General features: G+C 42.8%; 1 protein-coding gene across 1 annotated transcript; it reads right to left on the bottom strand.

The window, feature by feature from the left end:
- Positions 1–20,098: 20,098 nt before the first annotated feature.
- On the bottom strand, positions 20,099–21,438 carry LOC143728273 (uncharacterized). The gene is made up of 4 exons (XM_077219349.1): positions 21,329–21,438; positions 20,738–21,019; positions 20,312–20,593; positions 20,099–20,199 (listed from the first exon to the last, which is right to left on the bottom strand). The coding sequence occupies exons 1-4, from the start codon at positions 21,351–21,353 to the stop codon at positions 20,099–20,101; spliced, it is 690 nt and encodes a 229-aa protein (XP_077075464.1). The 5' UTR covers positions 21,354–21,438.
- Between the last annotated feature and the right edge of the window lie 1,799 nt (positions 21,439–23,237).

Here is a 23,237-nt window from a genome sequence, read left to right as displayed (position 1 = left end):
ATCAATAGGTGACTGATGCCACATCATTTTCTCCTAACTATTTAAGTCCATTTAAGACAAACTGTTTAAGTGAATAAACTGTGTTTCAGTGAATCTCAGAGATGGTCATTTTTATATTATTATGTATATTTGATAGTTAAGATGCGCACATGAAGCCCAAAGTTAAGTAGCCTATACTTTTCTTGTCTCGTTGCAGTCCATTTCGGAGCGCGCGTCGCCTTGTGAACAACTCTTGCGCAGATGTTCGTGCTTTTAATAGCTCTATTAATGATTAAACGCGTCCGCAATTTAGCAACAGTAGAGACTGCATTTTACAACAATCACCGATCGTGCTGATTCTGACGGTACGTTTGGGTTTTAGGAAGAAATGACAGCGCATCGCCGTGAAGGGAAGGAATTTGCTCTAGACATAATGCAGTTAGTTTGGTTTCATCTCAAACATCTTCAATCTCCGAAAGTCGAAATCTAAAATAAAATTAGAATATTATCCCAGATCTAAAGTGTAAACACGTTTGAATGTTTAGTTCTGTCCAGTGCTTTAAGTGGCCCAAAAGAGGTGCCGGTACTCTATTATTATTATTTTTTTTTTTTTTTGCTGACTTTTATATACAGCAGTCAACAGACGACCTTATAAAAAATAATAAATCCTTTTATTAGTTTATGGATCTGCTTGAGCTAGAAAGAGCTACTGAACATAAATAAAATGTGCAAAAGGGTATTGAAAAAATACCCTTAGAAAGAGCTACAGTAGAAAGAGCAACTGAACTTAAATAAAATGTGCAAAAGGTTATTGGAAAAAATAACCTTAGAAAGAGCTACAGTAGAAAGAGCTACTGAACATAAATAAAATGTGCGAAAGGGTATTGAAAAAATTTTGAACAAAATGTACATAAAATAAATTATAAAACATAATAACCATAGTGTTCATTGTATTTGTATTTTAACCGAGCAGCTATGGTTGCGCGTTTTACACTCCCTCTCCGGGGACATTCTAAAACGCTTAACGTGAAAAACGCTTAACGTGGCTTACTGCACTAAGACAGTGATATTAAAAGACCAAACTCAGTACACATCATATTTATAAACCATACTATGTATAAAAAAATAAGTTGAGCCCAGAATATGAACGCAGCGCGTTTAATTACACGTTAAGCATTTTCTTCCCATAGAAAACCGTTATAAGAAAACGCTTAAAGTGAAAAATGCTTAACGTGGCTTACTGCACTAAGACAGTGAGATTGAAAGACCAAACTCAGTACACATCATATTAATAAACCATACTATGTATAAAAAAATAAGATGAGTCCAAAATATGAACGCAACGCGTTTAATTACACGTTAAGCATTTTCTTCCCATAGAAAACCGTTATAAGAAAACGCTTAACATGGCTTACTGTCAGGGGCGGACTGGGACTGGGCTTGCCGAAAGCGCGTGCAGGTCGCCCACTCTCTTGACCGAGGCGAGTGCCAGCAAGAGCGCAGTTTTGAGCGAGAGCTGCTTAAGGTGCACGGTTCGGAGTGGTTCGAACGGGGGCCCTTTAAGAGCGTCTAGGACAGTAGCTAGGTCCCAGATCGGCACTGAGGGGGGGCGTGAAGGGTTCATCCTCCTAGCGCCCCTTAGGAAACGAATAATTTGGTCGTTTCTTCCCAATGGAAGTTCCATCACAGGGTCGTGTGACGCTGTGATGGCCGCCACATATAATTTGAGCGTGGAGGGGGTGCGGCCCGCCTCCAGAAGCCCTTGTAGAAAAATGAGTACGTTCGTAATCTCGCATGTTTCAGGGTTCAGGCCCTCGGCGTTACACCAGTCACTGAACACTTTCAATTTCTGGGCATATAAGCGTCTCGTGGAGGGCGCCCGCGCCTCAGCGATGGTTTTTAGCGCTCCACTCGTGAGGTTCCTGGGAACCCGTTGAGGGGCCATGCATGAAGGGCCCACAGATCGGGGCGGGGATGAAATATCATCCCGCTGGCCTGACTGAGGAGGTCTGGCCTCAGTGGAATCGGCCGTGGTGCAGATTGCATTTGCATCAATTCTGGAAACCATGTTTGGTTCTTCCAGATTGGGGCTATCAGGAGCACTGCGTTTTTCTCCTCTCTGACCCGACTGATGACCTGTGGCAGCATCACGATCGGGGGAAAAGTATATAAGGGGCGGCTCCGCCAGCTCTGGGCGAGCGCGTCCGTGCTTTTCGTGAAGAAAAGAGAGCAGTGTGCATTCTCCTTGGAGGCGAAGAGGTCGAACTCTGCCTCGCCAAAGATTTTCTATAACCACTGAATCGTCAGCGGGTTGAGAGCCCAGTCTCCTGGGAGAATCTTGTCTCTGGATAGCATGTCTGCCCCTTGGTTCAGCGCGCCTGGCACATGCGCTGCTCTCAGCGAGCGCAAGTTGTGCTGGGACCATAAGATGAGTCTCCTGGCCATTGAATGCATGGAGCTCGACCTGAGTCCACCCTGGCGATTTATGTACGACACTACAGTCATGTTGTCCGTTCAGACCAGGATGTGTTTTTTTTTTAGATGTGGAAGCAGGGCTCTGAGAGCCAAAGCGACCACTTTCATCTCCAGACAGTTTATGTGTAGGCGCTTCTCCGGGTTTGACCAAAAGCCGGAGACAGGCCTGCCCTCGTAAAGGGCCTCCCAACCTATTTTGGAGGCATCTGTTGTGATCATCTTTCTCCTTGTGTTCACACCCAAACTCACGCCTGACTGGTACCAGTCGGCGGCTTTCCAGTGCGTCAGGGCTTTTATACAGCCGTGGTTCGCTCTGATTAAAAGGTGGCCCGAACGCGACGCGTGAGCAGGGACGCGGCTCTTGAGCCAGCGTTGGAGAGGACGCATATGCAACAATCCTAGCTGGATTACGGCCGATGCTGAGGCCATGAGACCTAGCATCCTCTGAAACCGCTTGGCGCTTGACACCCTGAATGATGTTGCAAGGCGCCGGATGGTGAGCGCGCGCTCTGATGAGAGACGAGCTGTCATTTGCATCGAGTCTAGAACTCTTCCCAGGAAAGAAATCTTCTGGCTGGGAGATGGTATACTTTTTGTAAAATTGATTCTTAGACCCAGGCATTCTAGATGGCTGATAATCCAAGATCTGTGTGTTATTAACTGACTCTCTGATTGTGCTAGGACCAGCCAATCGTCGAGATAATTCAGTATTCGCACTCCCCTTCGCCTCAAGGGGGAAAGTTCGTGAATGTACGGGGAGCCAAGGACAGGCCGAACGGAAGTACTGTGTACTGGTAAGACTGTCCCTCAAAAGCGAATCTCAGAAAAGGCCTGTGATGAGGCGCTATTGGAATGTGAAAGTAAGCATCTTACTGAGAGAAACCAATCTCCTGGGCGTACTTACGCGAGGATATGTTTGGTTGTTAACATTCTGAACGAGCGAATCATTAGTGCTTTGTTCAGGTGTCTGAGATCTAGGATGGGGCGGAGACCGCCATCCTTTTTCGGGACGAGAAAATAGCGGCTGTAAAAACCTACCCCGCTCATAGAGGGGGGAACAGTTTCCACAGCGCCCTTTTCTATTAATTTGCGCACCTCGGTGCGTAGAACATGCGAACACTCCTTTCTCACTTTCGTCTCGACCACAGTCGTAAAACGTGGTGGTCTGCGAGCGAACTGGAGCGAGTATCCGTGCTTTTTTATATTCAACACCCATTTTGGCATATCTGGAATGTTCTCCCATGCCGCTGCGTGTACAGATATGGGATGAATACAGGCTAGGGGCGGGCCGCTGTGACGTAGGGACCCGGCCAGCGAATCTTCTGAGCTCGTAGCTCTCAGAGGCGCGGGCGCGCGCTGAGCAGCTGAGTGAATGGGCGCGTGTGTGATTACAACAGCGCGCGCTATGTCTGTAAAACTCGCAGCCTGAGCTGGGGTTGTGTTTGACACTGTAGGGACAGTGTTTATAAGTGGGGGTGCATAGACAGTGGTAGGCACACGCTTCACTTTTATAATATTTCCCGCTTTTACTGGGGATGAATTCATAACTGTGTGAACAGTGCTTGTGTGTAGTGGTGCGTACATGACCGTAGGCACGTGATCTACATTCATGGGGCGTGCAGCCTGAGCTGGGAATGAATTTGGCACTGTTTTGACAGTATCTGGGAATGCACACTTTGTGGACATGTGAACCCTTAGGCATACAGGCAGAAAAAGACTCTTTTTGTGTTTTCTGTGTGTCGCCGTAAAAACGGCGTTTGTTTGCAGGTGAGCGAGCTCTGTGACTGGCCCATTGACTGCTGTATGGACATTTCCAGCCGCCTGTAAGGGGACTGGGTAATGTTTGAGATTTTGCAGAGAGAGTGGTCCGGCTTTTGCGAGACACGCACTCTCTCTTCTCATTCCTGTGGCTAGGAAGGCTTTCGAGGCTCAGGGTTCAGCACAATCTTGGGCCGAGGACCCCGTCGCTCAGGAGGCGGCTTGCGGTTGTGGGAGCGCGAGCGGGGTCGAGCGTCAGTCTGAGGCGCGGGCTGAGAGGCGGTGGGGGCTGCTCTTGCCCGCTGCGGCTGTGGCGGCCTCTGTCTGCTCTGCGATGAGCTGGAGCTTTTAGGCAGGAAATGGCGCATAGCTTGTGAAGCATTCTGGGCCTCAGTGAAGCGTTCGGCGAAACCATTTAGCCGCCGGTCCAAACAGCCCACTGGTGGAGATAGGCGCGTCGGGAAACGGGGCCTTATCCGCGTCCTTCATCTCCGTCAGATTCAGCCACAAATGGCGCTCGAGAACAGTCAAATTAGCCATGGCTCTGCGCCACGTCACTGAGCTCAGGTTCAGGAAGCCTCTGTGAGCGGCGCTTTTTCTTAACGCGCGGCTCAAACAGAGGGGTGGTGGCGATGGGCTCGCTCGTGGCGAAAGCGGCGAAGCGAGCCCGCAGTGCGGAGAGACCCAGGTCGTCACATTCGGGGCATCCGCCCTTGGTCAAAGCAGCTTCTGCGTGGTCCCGGCCCAGGCAGCGAGCGCAGATGATCTGACGATCCCCGTCTGGAAGAAGGTCTCTGCATGACGCGCAGGAAGGCATTTGAAACAACGCCTCAGAAAACTGCTCTTTTACAAATGTCGCCGGGCGAACAGATGTAAAATACTTGCGTGTAGCGCGCCGGATGGCTCAGTAGGATGGCGTTCGAAGGCGGCTGAAGATGCCGACGTCCTCGTAGCAATCCCGCTGGTATGCTTTTCCACGGCGGCGAAGGCTTTCAATAATCCGGAGGATCCAGCGAAGAAGGTGTTCGCTGAAGGAGATTAAATCTAAAGAACTCTCATGACGGGGCGCCCAATATATAGCTCTAGGCCACGCCCATCTTGGCGGGCTCTGACGCGCGCGGGCGCAAGGCGCGCTCATTGGTCGCGCATTCAGAGTCGCCCCGTCATTGGTTCGAGTAAGTTGCCGCAGCATAGCCAATGACCGAGCTCCTTCGCTCATTGCTGTCTGCTGTGCAGCTGCAATGCGTTTTACATAAAGACTTCAATATTCTCGAGAAAAGGAGTTTTCCCATAGCGTAAGCTACTTACGCAATAGGAGAGACCTCTCGAAAGGGAAGCCACGTTAAGCGTTTTCTTATAACGGTTTTCTATCGGAGGAAAAAGCTTAATGTGTAATTAAACGCGTTGCATTCATATTCTGGGCTCATCTGATTTTTTTTACACATAGTATGGTTTATTAATATGATGTGTACCGAGTTTGGTCTTTCAATATCACTGTCTTAGTACAGTAAGCCAAGTTAAGCGTTTTTTACGTTAAGCGTTTTAGAATGTCCCCCTCTCGGGACCACGTTGGTTGACACTGACAGTGGCAAAAGCGAAGCATGCGCTTTCCACTTGTTTAACTCAAGGGTGTATGGGTAATGTAGTCTCTGCTCTCGGTGGGACGAATTAGGAAGCGTGCATTGTGAAGGGCGCTCTGAAAAGCGGTAGCGCAGCCAAAGGATTAAAACAGATGTGCAAATGAGCGTACCGGTACGCTAAAAGCACGTTCTGGGTGCACGGAGAGGTGGCGGTACGCTCAAGAGCTATATTTGGAAGTGGCGGTACTGAGTAACGGCGTGTACCGGCCCACTTAAAGCACTGGTTCTGTCCTCATTGTCAGTCATTGAGCAGGGCTGTGGTGTTGTGCACGCTGTGGCTCCGCGTGAGAGATCGCGCTCTCTCTTCTGGACTGCGAATAGCAAAATTGCATCACATACAAATGGTTTAATATTGTTATATATAGAACTGGCTGGTGAGATACACATTTTCAAGATTACGTCTTTATATCAATAATAAATAGTAGCCTACGTGTATTTTCTATTTTCTCCAGTACCGACAGCAGAACCGAAAACGTCCGAGCTTTAAAGCGAACGGGGGTAAACACGGTGGATTTGAATGGGACTTATGTATCGATACTCGCGGCTTAAAAAATCTATACTTTCTTGGGAAAAAAAATATCGATTTATATCGCAGAATCGATAACATTGCTCAGCCTTCATTGCTAATGTATAGGAAGGGAATGATGTTGCTAACAGACCTCTCCCTTAACCAACACTAACTGGAGTGCCCATATACCGAGATCCAGTTAACCTTGCGTGCTCCATAATCAGGTAATAAGAGCATAAATGTAAAAAAAAAGTGTACACTATATTCTATAAATGCTGTGATACCTGAATTCAATAATAAAATCAAACCACTTCAGAGTGTATATTCAAGAGTCTCTTTCCGGGTTTTTATTTTAATTTTTTAATCCTGGAAAAACTTTAAAGCTTAGCTGAAGGTCCTGTGTAGTGAAGAATGAAGACAGGCCCGCCGGTCCAATGTTCAGATTATCTTCGACCACCTTGACTGAAGTCCTGAGTCACAGCATCAATGTGTCCTTTGCTTTTTATCTTACCCGGTTTGTCCCACCCTTCATCAGCACACACACTCGGAATGTATGATATCAGAATTTATTTTCCTGCACACAGAGCAGTGAAAGAGAGAACATATTAAGTTGTAATGTTGTTTAAGCTCCACCCACAGCAGTTATCTTTAGCTCTGCTGCTCTCAATGTAACAGTAAACATTACTCATTCATATTATATTGTACTTAACAAAACAGTAAACAAAAATAAAACAAATCTAAAATGTAATAATCTCTCCAGGAAAATGACAGACTTTGTAAACAATTCAATGTTGTCTTTTCCTTCTTAAACTTCTTGGTATATGATCATATAAAACTGGTATAACATCTGGTATTTTCAGCAAACCATGAATTAAGTGCTTTATAAAACACAGTTTGTACCTAATATTTCTTAACACAGAAAATACAACTAGTTTAACGGAGTAAATTCTTAAACAATGTATGCTTAAAAACATTTACCTGCACACAAAGCAATGAAAGAGAGAATATAGTAAGTTGTAATGTTGTTTAAGCTCCACCTATATAAAATACATTTCACCTCGTTAGAAAGCACATGGAAAATGACGCAGATAGAAAGATTGTAGAGTGCATTCAAATGTGCATTCATAAATATAAACAGAAAACACTCTCTACAAATCAATTAGTGTCTGCTTTGAGCAATCCTTTTATAAGGTGTCAAACATTTTAACTTTTAGTGCGGAGCTACCACAGAAACGACTCACCCACAGCAATTCTCTTTAGCTCTGTTGCAGATCGTTCAAACACAGTGGCCTATAGCACCACCAGTGCAGCCAATAGGAAGCACAATCCCATTATTGCAGGATTTACTTTAAGAACCCTCAACCTATAATATATATCTCGTTACACACAGTTGGAAAGAAAATATATTTATAGGAACATTTCGTCAGGTTTAGGATAATTCATGTTCATGCAGAGAACATGATTATTTTTTTTAATCAATTGACAGCCATAAAACGTAGTAATAATCTGTATTCTCATGTAGGTGCACTGAACGCTGTTACCGGAAACTCGTTGTGCAAGTAGCCCCCTATACCCTTAAATACAGCCATTTGTAGTGGTGTCCAAAACAATAGGGGACGTTATAGAGCACTCTCATTCAATCCCACAATGCACCGCAATAATGAGTGTACAATTGATGTACAGCTAGAGAATACCCACAATGCACTGTGAGTCACGTGCCCAAGGAATTCCCCCGTGATGGGCGCCGCAGCTGTATCATCCATCCACAATTTCTCCAAACCGCTGGTCAAATGTGTCCACAGCGTAATCATACGATATAAAATGACTTTTGATTGATTATTAAATTGTTTAACTAAGGTTTATACATGCTAGTTTTCACGACAGAGTTCAGGATAAATATTTTCATCTTACTACTGGAGCTGCCAGATTGCTAAGTTTAATGATTATTAAACAGCAAACACAAACAATGCAAGTGCGGCAGCCCTTCCGTTGCACTCAGTGTCCGAATTCACTCGTTTTCATTCAAGTGGATTATATTAGTGGAGTAATATAGGGAATAGCAGTCACAAGCTCGTCTGTATGGCCAGGTGGGGCAGAGGAAGGGGGGAATTGCCCCCTCAGATCTGATGTGTGCCCCCTCAGGTTCAATTTGTTTACTATCCACCCTTGAAAGGCAATCATTTTGAACCATTTGAAGTGTACGACAACATCAGTATGATCAGAACATTCCCTGCTAAATTCAAACGTTGTCCAGCTTTGGCTGGCGCTGAGCAAGAGATGGACACACTCAGTGCTTTTCATATCACATCTATTCAGTGTTTTCAACCATGTAGAGTTTATTTTAAGTTTCAGACATTTAAATAGACATAGGCTACTAGCCAAAAATACATTTAGTTAAATACTGATGTATATGGAAAGCGATAATAGCCTAATAATTCTTTCTTCAATTAAAATTTGACGACGTGTTTTATATCAGATACACATTGAGTAATTAACTAATAAAGATTACTCTGTTCTTTTCCCACTTCATCGGCCCCTTACTGTTATGTATTTCGGGAGAAATTGGTGAATTTATGTGATTTTAAACCGACAGATCCGATTCTCTGAACTGTGTTGGCAGCACCCATCACGCGTTATAGATCAATATTGACATCTATCTATAAATTACAGGAACGTCTGTCTGCCTGTGTGTCTGTTAATCGCATATCTCTCAAACCGTTAGTCCGATGGATTTCAAACTTGACAGGTGTCTTGCCACGTTGTTTGGATTAGAAATTCAAAAGATATCGTCAAATATATCAGTAAAAGAAGCACACATTGAAGTTGTGGTTTAAAAAACTAACATTCTGACGTTAGAGAGGGTTGTGGTTTAAAAATTGTGGTTTAAAAATAAACATTCTGTCAGCTAAACATCAAGTCAGCTACACTGTTTACTTCTGAATATTGCAGTTATTCAGAAGTAGTTAGTTATCTATGTAGTTACATTTTCCATATTTAGCCTATTGTATGTCATTATGTCAGTATCAGAACTTGCTTTCAACCATGCACAAATAAAAATGTCACTGAACTTTTGCTGTGTAATTGTAACAATGAGAACTCAAACACACCAAACCAACAATTACTAAAAACACACACAAAAACTTATTTTGCACATACATACTGTCAAATCGATTAATTGCAATTAAAAAAAATACAGTACACACACACACACACACACACACACACGTATAATAAACAGTAGTTTATATAAATGTAATATAGCCTATAAACAGACACACATACATCTATCTATAAATTACAGAAACGTCTGTCTGTGTGTCTGTTATTTGCATATTTTGGTAAAAGAAGCCCACATTGAAGATGTTTAGATGATGTTTAGAAGGTTGTGGTTTAAAAATAAACATTCTGACATTAGAGGGTTGTGTCAGGATACAGGCACAGAGGCGGAGGTAAGTGAATTCAAACGTGAGTTTATTTACAATGATTCAAGTGACAAGGTGAATTGGCAAGGTTCAGGTGAAGGTGCGGTGACGATCACTACGTGCAGAGCGGATTCCAGGTGAGCAGATCCTCCTTTAGTTAGCTTGGCGTGAGCAGACACTGTTCATTGGTACGTCTCCTTTTCTATTTCAGATACAGTAGCGGACACGGAGATCTCGGCGGGAACGTGGGACACTCAGACGAATCTCCAGGACTCGGGGAACATGGTACCAGGCAGGACTTCTGGGAACAGCGGGACAAGGATACAAAGGTGAGTATTTCAAAGGTGAGTATACGTTACGTGGTGGTTTTCAGGTTGACTTGGAGACTTCAGGAGACAGAGGGTTATGGTCTATTCCTGTTGGAGGCTTGACAAAGACTGAAGTGTGCATGGGTGTTTTGTAGAGCTGGGTGATGAGGTAATTGATGGTGCACAGGTGTGAGTGGTTAGTATTCCGGGGAGAGTGATCTTTGAGTGGTGGATGGGAATGAATCTGATTGATTTCTGACACTACCCCCTCCTCCAGCATCCGCGCCAGCGGACCCAGGACCCCGACGTCGCGGGGGTCTACCTCGAGGTTTTTCAGGATGTTGTTCATGGAAGTCAGTGAGTAGCATGGGATCGAGGACGTCCTTACGAGGTACCCAACACCTCTCCTCTGGTCCATAATTCTCCCAGTCAACCAGGTACTCGAATTGACCACCCCGACGTCGGGAGTCCAGGATCCTTCTTACAGCGAAGATGGATTCTGCTTCAATGGGGAGTACCGGAGGATTCTCATCTTTCGCCAGATCAGTAGAGGGAACTGGAACAGGTGAGTGATGGGGCTTCAGAAGGGAGACATGGAATGAGGGGTGGATGCGATACTGGTTTGGCAGACGGAGCTGGTAGGTAACTGGATTAATTTGCCTCGTTATGGGAAATGGACCGATGTATCTTGGACTTAGTTTGCGACAAGGTAGTCTCAGCCGGATATCCTTGGTCGAAAGCCAAACCAGTTGGCCAGGTTGGTATTCGGGGGCGTTGCGACGGTGAGCGTCTGCGAAGTGACTGTGGCGGTTTATGGCTTGTTGGAGGTGATGGTGAGCTTGGTTCCATACCCTCTCACTGTTCCGGAACCAGGCGTTGACTGCAGGGACTTCTGAGGACTCCCCGGGCCACGGGAACAGTGGGGGTTTGTAACCCAGAATGCATTGGAACGGGGTTAAGTTGGTGGAGGTTTGTCGAAGGGAGTTTTGAGCATACTCTGCCCATACGAGATAGCGGCTCCAGAGATGCTGGTTGGCATGGCAGAAGGTACGGAGGAAACGGCTGACATCCTGGATTTTACGTTCCGCCTGCTCATTCGCCTGTGGGTGATACCCTGAAGTTAGACTTACGGTTACGTTCATTAATGCAAAGAAGGCTCGCCACACCTTTGAGATGAATTGTGGCCCCCTGTCTGACACAATGTCCTCTGGAAGGCCGAAATTCCGGAAGACATGTTCCATTAACAGTTCTGCGGTTACAAATGCTGTGGGTAAGTTCTTCAGGGGAATCAACTTGCACGCTTTAGAAAAGCGATCAATGGCCACCAGGATACAGGTGTTTTCCTCTGAGGGTGGAAGGTCAGTCACACAATCAACCCCAATGTGTGACCAGGGTCTTTGTGGAACAGGTAGGGGCATGAGCTTTCCAGCGGGTAAGTGACGGGGATTCTTATTCATAGCGCACAGGATGCATCCTTGGATGAAGGTCTTGACATCGTGGAGCATGTTGGGCCACCAGTAGCGGGTCTGGAGGGTGGAGCAGGTCTTGGTTATTCCAGGGTGACCCGTCCCAACGGATGAGTGTGCTGAGGAGATTAGTGACATGCGAAATTCATCGGGTACGTAAATCTTTCCGGCTGGGCACTCTGGAGGACTGGGCTGGTGTCGGGACAACTCCATCAGTTGCTCGTTTAAATCCCACTGAATGGGATTGACAAACATCCTTTCTGGTAAGATAATCTCGGGTTCTTCGTGGTGAGTTTCGGGGGCATGGAGACGAGACAGAGCATCCGCTCTGACATTCTTTGAACCAGGGCGATAGGAGATCTGGAAATGGACTCGAGTAAAGAAGAGTGCCCATCTGGCCTGGCGTGGATTGAGTCGCTTTGCTTCCTTTGAGTACTGGAGATTCTTGTGGTCAGTGAGAACCAGGGATGGGTGTTTGGCGCCCTCTAACCAGTGTCGCCATTCTTCAAGAGCAAGCTTTACCGCCAGGAGTTCCCGATTGCCGATATCATAGTTTACCTCAGCAGGCTATAACTTGTGAGAGAAGAACGCACATGGCATAGGTTTGGGGGACGAGTTGCAGTACTGGGATAACACAGCTCCTACCCCAGTAGTGGAGGCATCAACTTCAACAATGAACATTTCCTCAGGATTAGGATGTCGGAGTAGAGGAGCTGTGGTGAACGCTGTCTTTAGAGACTGGAATGCGTGATCGGCCTCACCGGTCCAGTGCAGTGTCTTGGGCTTTCCTTTGAGGAGAGATGTTAGAGGGGCAGTTAACAGGCTGTACTGGTGAATGAACCTCCGGTAAAAATTGGCAAATCCAAGGAACCTTTGCAATTCTTTAACAGTCTGTGGGGTTGGCCAAGAAGCTATCGCCTTGGTCTTGCGATCGTCCATCTCTACTCCTTTTTCACTGAGTTGATAACCGAGGAACTCGACCGAGGTTTGGTGGAAGGAACATTTCTCTGCCTTAAGGAACAGGGAGAATTCACGTAGCCGTTGGAGTACTAGGGAGACATGTCGTTGATGTTCCACTGGATCCTTGGAATAGATTAGAATGTCGTCAATGTAGATTATTACGAACCGATTCAGGTAATCTCGGAAGACTTCATCCATGAAGCTTTGGAAGATGGAAGGAGCGTTTACCAGACCATATGGCATAACCAAATATTCGTAATGGCCTGCTGGGGTGATGAACGCGGTCTTCCATTCGACCCTTCTCGAATTCGGATGAGATTATATGTGCTTCTCAAATCCAGTTTGGTGAATACCTTAGCCTCTCGAAGTTGTTCCAGAGAGGAAGGAACCAGCGGGAGTGGATAGCTGAACTTCACGGTTATCCGATTCAGGGCTCTATAGTCGATACACGGACGTAGTCCGCCATCCTTCTTAGGGACAAAGAAAAAACTGGCAGCAGCAGGTGATGTGGAGGAGCGGATATAACCCTGTTTCAAGGCTTCTTCAATGTACTGTTGCATGGCTCTTTGTTCGGGTACAATCCCAGGCTCGGTGAGGTGGTAATTTGGCAGCCTCGACTGGATTGAACACATCTGCAAACAGAGAGTAACAGGTAGGGATGGACACTGACAGGTTTTTCTGTGGGGCTTTCAACGGAGGTTGAGTTCACTGGAATGTTGCCGGGTATGTTAACGATGGGCGTGAGCGCGAGTTCGGCGGTCCTGGACGCACATTTACAACCCCAAGTCAGTATTTTACCAGATTTCCAGTTGATATTCGGTTGATGTCGTATAAGCCATGGGCGGCCAAGGATTATATCAGTCTGTCTGTTCTCTAATATGAAAGGTTTAAATAATTCATGGTGTGTGTCTTCGACACCGAGGATGACAGGTTTGATCTGAGATGTGACATACCCCTGATTTATGGTTTCACCCGTCACTGCATGGATGGAGTACGGTCTGGTGGTGGCTGACTTCTCGAGCTGGAGTTTTTGACAGAGTTGTCCGGAAATGAAGTTTCCTGCCGACCCGGAATCCACAATGGCTGTGGCAGAAACATGGAAAGTCGTGGATTTTAGGATCACTGATATCGTTAATGGGGCTGACACCGAATCGGTCGTAAAGACAGAACTCACAAGCATTCTGGGGGGTTGAGTTGGACATGACTGACGAAAATGTCCTCCCATTCCGCAATACAGACATAATCTTAGCTCTCGATGTCGGGCACGTTCCGCTGGAGACAGTCGGTGAGTATCCACTTGCATCCTTTCTCCACCTGCTTCGGATGGACCTTCCGCAGGGTACTGAGAGGTACTAGTGGGTCGTTGAGTTTCGAGATAGCAGCCCTGAGATCGTTGGTGCACACGGAGAGCTTGCTGGATAAACTTTTCCACACCCAGGCTGTCATCATATATTGCCATTTGAAGACGGAGAGCAGGATTCAAACCACGTCGGTAGACAGAGATGAGCGCCTTCTCGTTCCACCCACTTGCGGAGGCTAGAGTGCGAAACTCCAATGAATACTCAGAAACCGATTTTCTGCCCTGATGCAGTTGCAGTAGCTTGTCCCTGGTGGAGGAATCATCAACTGGTCGCCCGAAAACTTCTTTAAAATGGTCTACGAATTCCTGTACCGACGAGGTAACAGTGGATTCCTGTAACCACAATGTTTCAGCCCATCTTAAAGCAGCCCTGGATAACTGTTGGATTATAAAAGCAATCTTCGATCTTTCTGTGGGGTACAACTGGGTCTGCTGTTCCAAAGCGAGCGAACACTGAAGCAGGAACCCGTTGCAATCCTCCGCCCGACCGGAGAATGGCGCTGGACGTGATGCTGGGTTCGAGAAGCAAACCATAGAAGAAGTGGGGCCTGCGGAAGTACTGAGCGTCGGCTGACTGGAATTCACATCAGCGGTTGTAGGTTGTACAGGATTATCACCATGGCGGGTAGACTCCATCGCGCTGTTTCTTTTCCTTTGTAGGTCAAGCCTTCTGTCAGGATACAGGCACAGAGGCGGAGGTAAGTGAATTCAAACGTGAGTTTATTTACAATGATTCAAGTGACAAGGTGAATTGGCAAGGTTCAGGTGAAGGTGCGGTGACGATCACTACGTGCAGAGCGGATTCCAGGTGAGCAGATCCTCCTTTAGTTAGCTTGGCGTGAGCAGACACTGTTCATTGATACGTCTCCTTTTCTATTTCAGATACAGTAGCGGACACGGAGATCTCGGCGGGAACGTGGGACACTCAGACGAATCTCCAGGACTCGGGGAACATGGGACCAGGTAGGACTTCTGGGAACAGCGGGACACGGATACAAAGGTGAGTATTTCAAAGGTGAGTATACGTTACGTGGTGGTTTTCAGGTTGACTTGGAGACTTCAGGAGACAGAGGGTTATGGTCTATTCCTGTTGGAGGCTTGACAAAGACTGAAGTGTGCATGGGTGTTTTGTAGAGCTGGGTGATGAGGTAATTGATGGTGCACAGGTGTGAGTGGTTAGTATTCCGGGGAGAGTGATCTTTGAGTGGTGGATGGGAATGAATCTGATTGATTCCTGACAGGTTGTGGTTTAAATCTGAATATTGTATTTTATTCACGGCCATCGATATGTCAGTATCAGTATTTGCTTTCTACCATGCACAAATAAAAATGTCGCTGAACTTTAGCTGTGTAATTGTAACATTAAGCACTCAAACACACCAAACCAACAATTACTAAAAACACGCACAAAAACTGATTTTGAATAGGCATATCTGTTATTCGCATTTCTCGCGAACCGTTAGTCCAATGGATTTCAAACTTGACAGGTGTCTTGCTAAGGGCACAAGTAAGTGCAGTGCCATGTTTGATGTTGTTTGGATTAGAAATGCAAAATATATAGTTAAATAAACATTCTGACATTAGAGGGTTGTGGTTTAAAAATATCTGAATTTTATTATATTTTATTCACAGCCTTTATTTGTAGTAGCCTATTCACAAACTGTTTGCTCAAGTGTAGCGTTTTCTCAGAGTTCACTGTGTAGCTGCTCCAGCCAAGGTCTGAACCTCCCCTGAATCGTCGTGCTTATTCATTTGTGGATGTTAACTGAATCTGTAAGTCAGCTAAACTGTTTAAAGGTGCTCTAAGCGATGTCACACATTTTTTAGGCCAAAAATGTTTTTGTCACATACAGCAAACATCTCCTCACTATCCACTAGATGCCTGTCCCCTGAACACACTGTAAAAAAATGCAGTCTCAACAGACATCGCAGGCTCCAAAAATGACAACAAAAACAAACTGGGCTAACCCGCACCATGAAACAAAACAAACTGTTCCAGCCAATAACCGACAAGAAGGATTTGGGGGGTTAGTGCACGGATGAGAAGGAGGGAGGGTCTAGCTAGCCTCCGTATTGTTTGACAATACTTCAAACGTCAACAAGAAGTGACATCACCCGACATCGCTTAGAGCACCTTTAATTCTGAATATTATATTTTATTGTGGTGCGCTTAACATTATCGTTTTCTCAGAGTTTAGGCTTCTGTGTAATAGTAGCTTAGGCTATTCAGCAACTCAAACATACCAAACCAACAATTACTAAAAACACACAAAAACAGATTTTGCACGGGCATTGCACTAGTGATTTAAACGACAAAACACATTCAAATACATGACAATAGGCACCGATTTCTGTTTCTGCCGGTTGGTGCCCACACTCCATAACCGATTGCACATGTGAGGGCTGTCAGATAGTGGGAGGTGCTCGTGCGTTCTCACAGAATTAAATAAATTGAAATTAAAAAAATTCTTGAAAAAGGGGCATTTATAGTCAGAGGCAAAAGGGCAGGGTCTTGAGGTCTTATCTTTGCAAAGTGCCTGATCCACAGCCATTCAATTAAACAGTTTTCAAGTGTAAATGTAATGTGACAATCACAGGCATTGTAAAATATTTGGGTAATATGGGTATTTATTTGACAAATAATTAAGCAGCTTGATTTTTCTGGCCAGATTAAGAAAAGCAGTGATTTCCAATAGCAGAAGAGATGCTTGACTTGAAGTATTTATTTTTCATAATACTTATACTTTTAAAATAAATAGGGGTAAAAATAAATAAAACCCATACAGAATTTGGATTCATCTTTTAAGCCAAATCATATCTTTAATAAACTTGGAGCTGGCCAACCTTTTATTTTAAAAATTATATTATATTCCTAATAAAGTGCCACTCGCGTTATTTACATCAGCAGGCTCTTCTTGCCAGGAAGTTAGGTTACATCCACAATTTTTCACCACACAGATCTCTTTTCTGGAATAACTCTATTAAACCAGGCAGTTGGAGATTTGTTCCAAACAGTTATTATCAGAGAGATAAATGTTATCCTTTCAGTATTTGATGATTATTCTATTGTATTTTCTTATAAGCACTTCAATGGCTTCTCTATTCCCTATAAAGAATAAAACACTGTGCTCAGAGCCACTGCCACAGGCCCCATTCAGCTTGTTAAGAGTCACTTACTATAACCAGAGTGATATTAAAGAGTTTGCTTTGTTATTAAACAGCATTAGCATTTATAATGAGAAATGTAAGAATGAACATATCCAACAGATGTTTTAAAGAAAAGAAAAGAAAAGAAAAGAAAAGAAAAGAAAAGAAGAACAAATTGCCTCTAGAGATAGATCCCATTGGAATGACTGGAGAAAAGCAGTTGTTGCCCCATTAATACTTTATTCCTAACAAGACCACATTAAAATCTAGCACAAAATACAGACTGTAAATTTGACCAAATATGTTGATATTCCTAGTCACGATGATAACATTAATAAAAAAATAGGTCTTGTGAATCCATTCAGAAGATTTGGTCTAACTTATACTCCCATTTAATTAAACCCCCTATTTTTGCCCAGTCTGTTAATTATTATATTAATAATAATAATTACATTAAAATAATTAAATTATTATTATTTATTCATTTATTTATATTATTTGCCTTTATACTAACATGGTATTACATGATTTTTGGGCCCACATCCTACTCTAGGTATTAAGGCATACTCCTTACTCGAATCTTTTTATTTTTCCTCCTACTAAAAAAAATAATAATATGTGTATTTTTTTTTCTTCCCTTTTTGTGTATGTAGGGTTTTAAGTTTATTTTCTTCTTTTCCCCTCCAATTTGTTACATGTGAACGTTTCGATTGATCATCATTAATGTTCTCCTGAACATGTTTGTACATTTTCATCTCTGTTTATAATAAAAAAAAATATATAAATGTAGTTGCACAGGTGGGGGCTGAGCACGCATAATATGTTATGACCAATATAATAAATAATAGCAGCTTCAGCTCTTTCCAGAAACATCCTAGATGACTTGTGTTTGGCTTCTGTCTATCAATATCCCTGCACACCAGACAAAGTAGACACGTGGGTATGTTAGGCTGTTTTTTTCTTTACTTTTCTTTTTTGAACATGACAATGTGTTTTAAACTTCAGACTTCACTAAATGAGCGCCGATGTACACATGTGTGTCAAACTGATGGAGCGCAACAGAACGACAGGGCTAGCCTGGCAAACGCCAGACCCAGTTCTCGTTGAGATTTGGGTCTGGGAACCACATGTATATTTTCTCGTATTTGAGGTGTGGTTTACGAATGCCCGGCGCAGTTTATTGGGTGCTAAGAATGTCTATCAAATGCGCCTGTACGTAGCTCATAGCCAATCGTTTCAATTATACCAGATGACGTATGTAGAGCGACAGAAATTAGACAAGGAAGAAGACGATGAGTAAGATATTTTTGTGTAAACAATGACATTCAGCGACTATTGCCGTTTGTGGAAAAGCTGCTCTTTTTTTCAAAATAAACTTGCATTCTAAACTACTTAGAACAATATCTAATCAAAAGGTAGCTTCGCGTCTGCTGCCATGTTGAATCCATAGAAATAAACAAACTGCTTCGGTGTGTCGCATAGATGTCATCATCGTCTTGCTGCTCCCTACCCGTTCTGTGATTGGTTCCCTAGATGAGGCGAAAATCTGGACCATGGTATCCATACTGCCTTTCAGCGTGAATAAAATCGCGCTGCGGGAAGGCAGCATGGGGAAACCCATACTACGACAGAGCAATAATTCTGACTAAAATATACATTTTGCTATATTAAAGGTACACTGATTTTAGCTAATAAAATACTTAAAAAATTACACAAAGTTGTTTTTATTCATAAATATGTCCTCATTGGTGTAAAATTACCTCTGCCAAAGATCTGACTTATCCTCGTAAGCGAAGAATTTCTTATCTTTAATTACATGGGACGGGTAAGTTCATGAAGGCTTCCATGTCGTTCCGTCATCTTGATAAACTATAATAGCAGAGAGGGACAAAAAGCAATAGCCTCTAAACACGTTTACACAACGCGTTTTCATTCAGAGCCAGCGACACGTGACTGAAACAAGCTGAAACGGACAAGGAGGAACAGGCGAAGGAATCCTCGTCACCAAAAAAGCAAAAAAATTAATTTAAAAGGAAACGTGACCGACGAATTCAAAAAACGAGGGTAGATATCAGGATAGCTTTTCCCATGTGGACAGAGCTAATGAAGGAGAAGACTTTGAAAGGGACGCTGAAGTTGCCTGCTTTCTTATCGACAGGTACGTCAATGTTACGGTCTAAATTACAAGCTTTTTTTCATTGCTTGGTTGTGTAATTCATTATATAGGCAGCGTAACAGTAGAACATGTATAGTTAAACTCGATGAAGTGCTAATTGGAAGACATGTTGTCATAGCTTCTTGATACATAACGGCTACCGTAGTTGCAACACGCACTTGAAAAAGCGAGGCGCTAGAGAGCACTATTCGTTTGAATGCAAAATACAATTTCACAGCTCGGTGAAATTCCTACACAGTGTACCTTTAAATATGCCTTTTATTGGCTGCTAGGAATACCATACCCCATTTGTGTTTTGATGAGAGCAGAAAATTGGACTGTTGTAATGGTATAATAAAATGTCAGCAACTTTGTTAATTGTGCTGCTGCCTGTCTTGGCCAGGACACTCTTGGAAAAGAGATTTTTAATCTCAATGAGTTTTCTTCTGGTTAAATAAAGCAATATATATATATATATATATATATATATATATATATATATATATATATATATATATATATATATATATAATATAATAATAAATATAATAAAATAAGGGTAATAAAATTACTATTTCCAAATAAGTAAATGTGCGTGTTTAGTCTGTGCTTTTGTTTTTCTGTGTTGCGGTGGGCAAGTTTAAGAATGTAATGTTTATATTTTAATCCTTTTGCATTTACATTTTAGGATTGCCTATATAGTCACATTCAATATATTTGTTTTCATAGTTTTTAATTTACACATTGTTTTGAGGACAATATTGTTAGGACAAAATAACTTTTTTATAATAATAATGTATGCTGGACTTACATTATGATATATATGAATTTAATATTTCTAAATCCGATTAATGAGACATATTTGACAGATTAGTCAAAAAAATTATTAGTTGCAGCCCTAGTTACGACTCGCTGATCTCTTAGTTTTTTTTTAAGATGGGTTTAAGTTTAACTAAATTAACATAAATTATCACAGAGCCGAATCCGCCTCGTCCCAGCAATGGGCCCTTCGCATATGCTTCTGTAACATATACGATCATAAGAAATGTCTTTAAGAGAACACATGTTGCAGTATCTAATGACATATAATTAAATAATTGAGCCATAACTTTTAAATATAAGCTTATTCTGACCTTTCCGAGAGCGTTTAGCAGGTCTTTTAAATGATATGGATGGTCGTCCATCATCTTGGCTCCTCTGGCTGCCGCTCTGCCTCTTCCTCTTCCGGTCAGCCTGACCTGTGGAAACAGAAACAGACAACACAGAAGACAGAGGTGCTAAATACCCGGGAAGCTCCAGGCTCAGTGTCTGCGTCGGGTCTGGCAGTGGATCCTGATCGCGATCATCAGAACCGAGTCTCTCCTGACCAGCCGTCTGAGTGGAAGCAGCTCTGCTGGATCTGGAGCGGCCTGAGGCTGGAATATTTCAAGCATAAAAAAAATTGTTTTTTTTATAAATAATCAATGTCAGTGGTCACATAAAAGTGTTTGTCATTATTTTTTTTAAATAACTCAGTTATTAACAGAGCCATTACTTCTTAAATTAAATATAATTCTGACCTTTCCGAGAGCGTTTAGCAGGTCTTTTAGATGAAGTGGACGGTCGTCCATCATCTTGGCTCCTCTGGCTGCCGCTCTGCCTCTTCCTCTTCCGGTCAGCCTGACCTGTGGAAACAGAAACAGACAACACAGAAGACAGAGGTGCTAAATACCCAGGAAGCTCCTGGCTCAGTGTCTGCGTCGAAACTGGCAGCGGATCCTGATCCCGATCATCAGAACCGAGTCTCTCCTGACCAGCCGCCTGAGTGGAAGCAGCTCTGCTGGATCTGGAGCGGCCTGAGGCTGGAATATTTCAGACATCACAAAGTTAATGTTAGTAGTTTGAATTATAATCAATAATCAGTGTCAGTGGTCAATTAAAAATTGTTAGCCTGCTATTAGTTAACATTACTCAAATTGACAAGTGTATTTCATATGCAAGGAATCGAATACATGTGATGTGGTCACTTAGATAGAAACATTTAGAGATCAAATGGGTCTTGCACAAGTTTCTTCACATTAAGTTAGTCTATCATTGTACGTTACAGGTCAACATCATACCAAAACATACCAATAAATAATAATAATAATAATAATAATAATAATAATCACCTCCTCTGTCACCAATGTGAGACATCGATATCCTCCTCCAACCTGCAATAAAAACAATACAAAAAAAAAAAAAAAAAAAAAAGAGAATACAAATCTACCCAGAAATACTCTGTATAAAGTATAAAGTATAAAAAAGTATAAAGTAAAATAAAAAAATTACATAAAACTCGAAACTCCCTCTAAAATTAGAAAATAACAATAAAATAAAAGTATCCTCAGAAATAATATGAACTCTTTCTAAAAAAAGACTCTGTTGAAAATATCCTCCAATCTCTTTGTAAAGTCTCCTCTCAACAATTCTCCAAAAAGGTTCAAAATCTAAAGATACTCTGCAAGAGTCTCGCCTCGTCTCTCAACCAACAGATGGTGATCGGTTAGATTGTTGATATGCAGTCAGAATTCATAACAGGCGTCTCTATAGTAATTAAAATTCGAATCACTCATTGGCACGCATGCACATCTGATGTCGCGTGCATGAGTACAGCAGAGCACGTGAGCGCACTCAACAAATTTATAGAGTAATCTTCGACGTTTTCTTGAATACATATGCTATGTATTCTTTCTGAACAGTTATTAATATTATTACAATCCGTGCAATTATTCGTGTAAAATCTTCGTCATTCATCATAGCCCGTAAGGCAAGCTAATTGCAAAATTGTCCACTTTTCAAGGCTAATTTTGAACCCAGTCATTGCTTTCTGTCCAAACTGCGAGCTGAAGGGAGGATAAATTGAACGAGTGGCCACCCACTTATACATCTCAAACGGATAACGTTAATTTAACGTTACTTGTAAATATGTCTCAACAGGTAAAGTAGGATAACGTTACTTGCAAATGTCCAAGATATTAGGAATACTTTTTGCTGTGTTGCTATGTGCCATGACGGAGCAATTTATTCAGAGCAAACGCGAGCATATTTCTTAAAAAAAATATTTATCTTAAAAGAAATAAAAAATGCATTACTTGTGCTAAAATTACGCTCGCGCTACTGTACACACGCACGCGACGTCATGTGCGTGCATATGAGTTATTCCAATTGTAGTTGCTATAGCGACGCGTTTTATGAATTCTCTTCACTGAACCGATCGCTTTCTGTTGGTTGCGAGAATTCACAGACTTTGGCAGAGTATTTTCTATAAGGATCTTGTGATTTCGAAGCTATTTTGAGGATTTCTGAGAGGAGACTTTTATTCTAGAAGGAGCTATTTTCTTTCCATAGTTTTATTTTTTGAAAGAGTTCAGATTATTTCCGAGGACACTCTCATTTTATTTTTCCTTTCTTATTTTAGATAGTTTTGTTTATTTTTTATTTATTTTTTTATTTTGAGAGTCCTCTTTTTTGTATTGTATTTTGTATTGTTTTTATTGCAGGTTGGAGGAGGATGTCGATGGCTCACATGGGTGAAAGAGGTCAGTGTTTTAATTTTTCATTTGTTTATTGGTATGTTATGGTATGAGCTTGTACAATGATTTACTAAATGTCTAAAATTGAAACGTGTTTTATTTTTTGCCATGATTCTAGCTCAATTCAATTCAACACCTAATAGAAAGTAATATATATATATATATATATATATATATATATATATATATATATATATATATACAATTTGATGTGACCAATGGCATGAATTATTTATTATTATTAAAACATTACCATGTGATGCTTGAAATATTCCAGCCTCAGGCCGCTCCAGATCCAGCAGAGCTGCTTCCACTCAGGCGGCTGGTCAGGAGAGACTCGGTTCTGATGATCGGGATCAGGATCCGCTGCCAGACCCGACGCAGACATTGAGCCAGGAGCTTCCTGGGTATTTTGCACCTCTGTCTTCTGTGTTGTCTGTTTCTGTTTCCACAGGTCAGGCTGACCTGAAGAGGAAGAGGCAGAGCGACAGCCAGAGGAGCCAAG

The sequence above is a fragment of the Siphateles boraxobius genome, unplaced genomic scaffold (assembly GCF_051911475.1).
Source record: "Siphateles boraxobius isolate OS27281-9 unplaced genomic scaffold, OSU_SipBor_1 12, whole genome shotgun sequence".
NCBI classification, from domain to species: domain Eukaryota; kingdom Metazoa; phylum Chordata; class Actinopteri; order Cypriniformes; family Leuciscidae; genus Siphateles; species Siphateles boraxobius.
The sequence above is the reverse complement of the archived record's forward strand: the minus strand, read 5'-3'. Positions and strand labels throughout refer to the sequence as shown.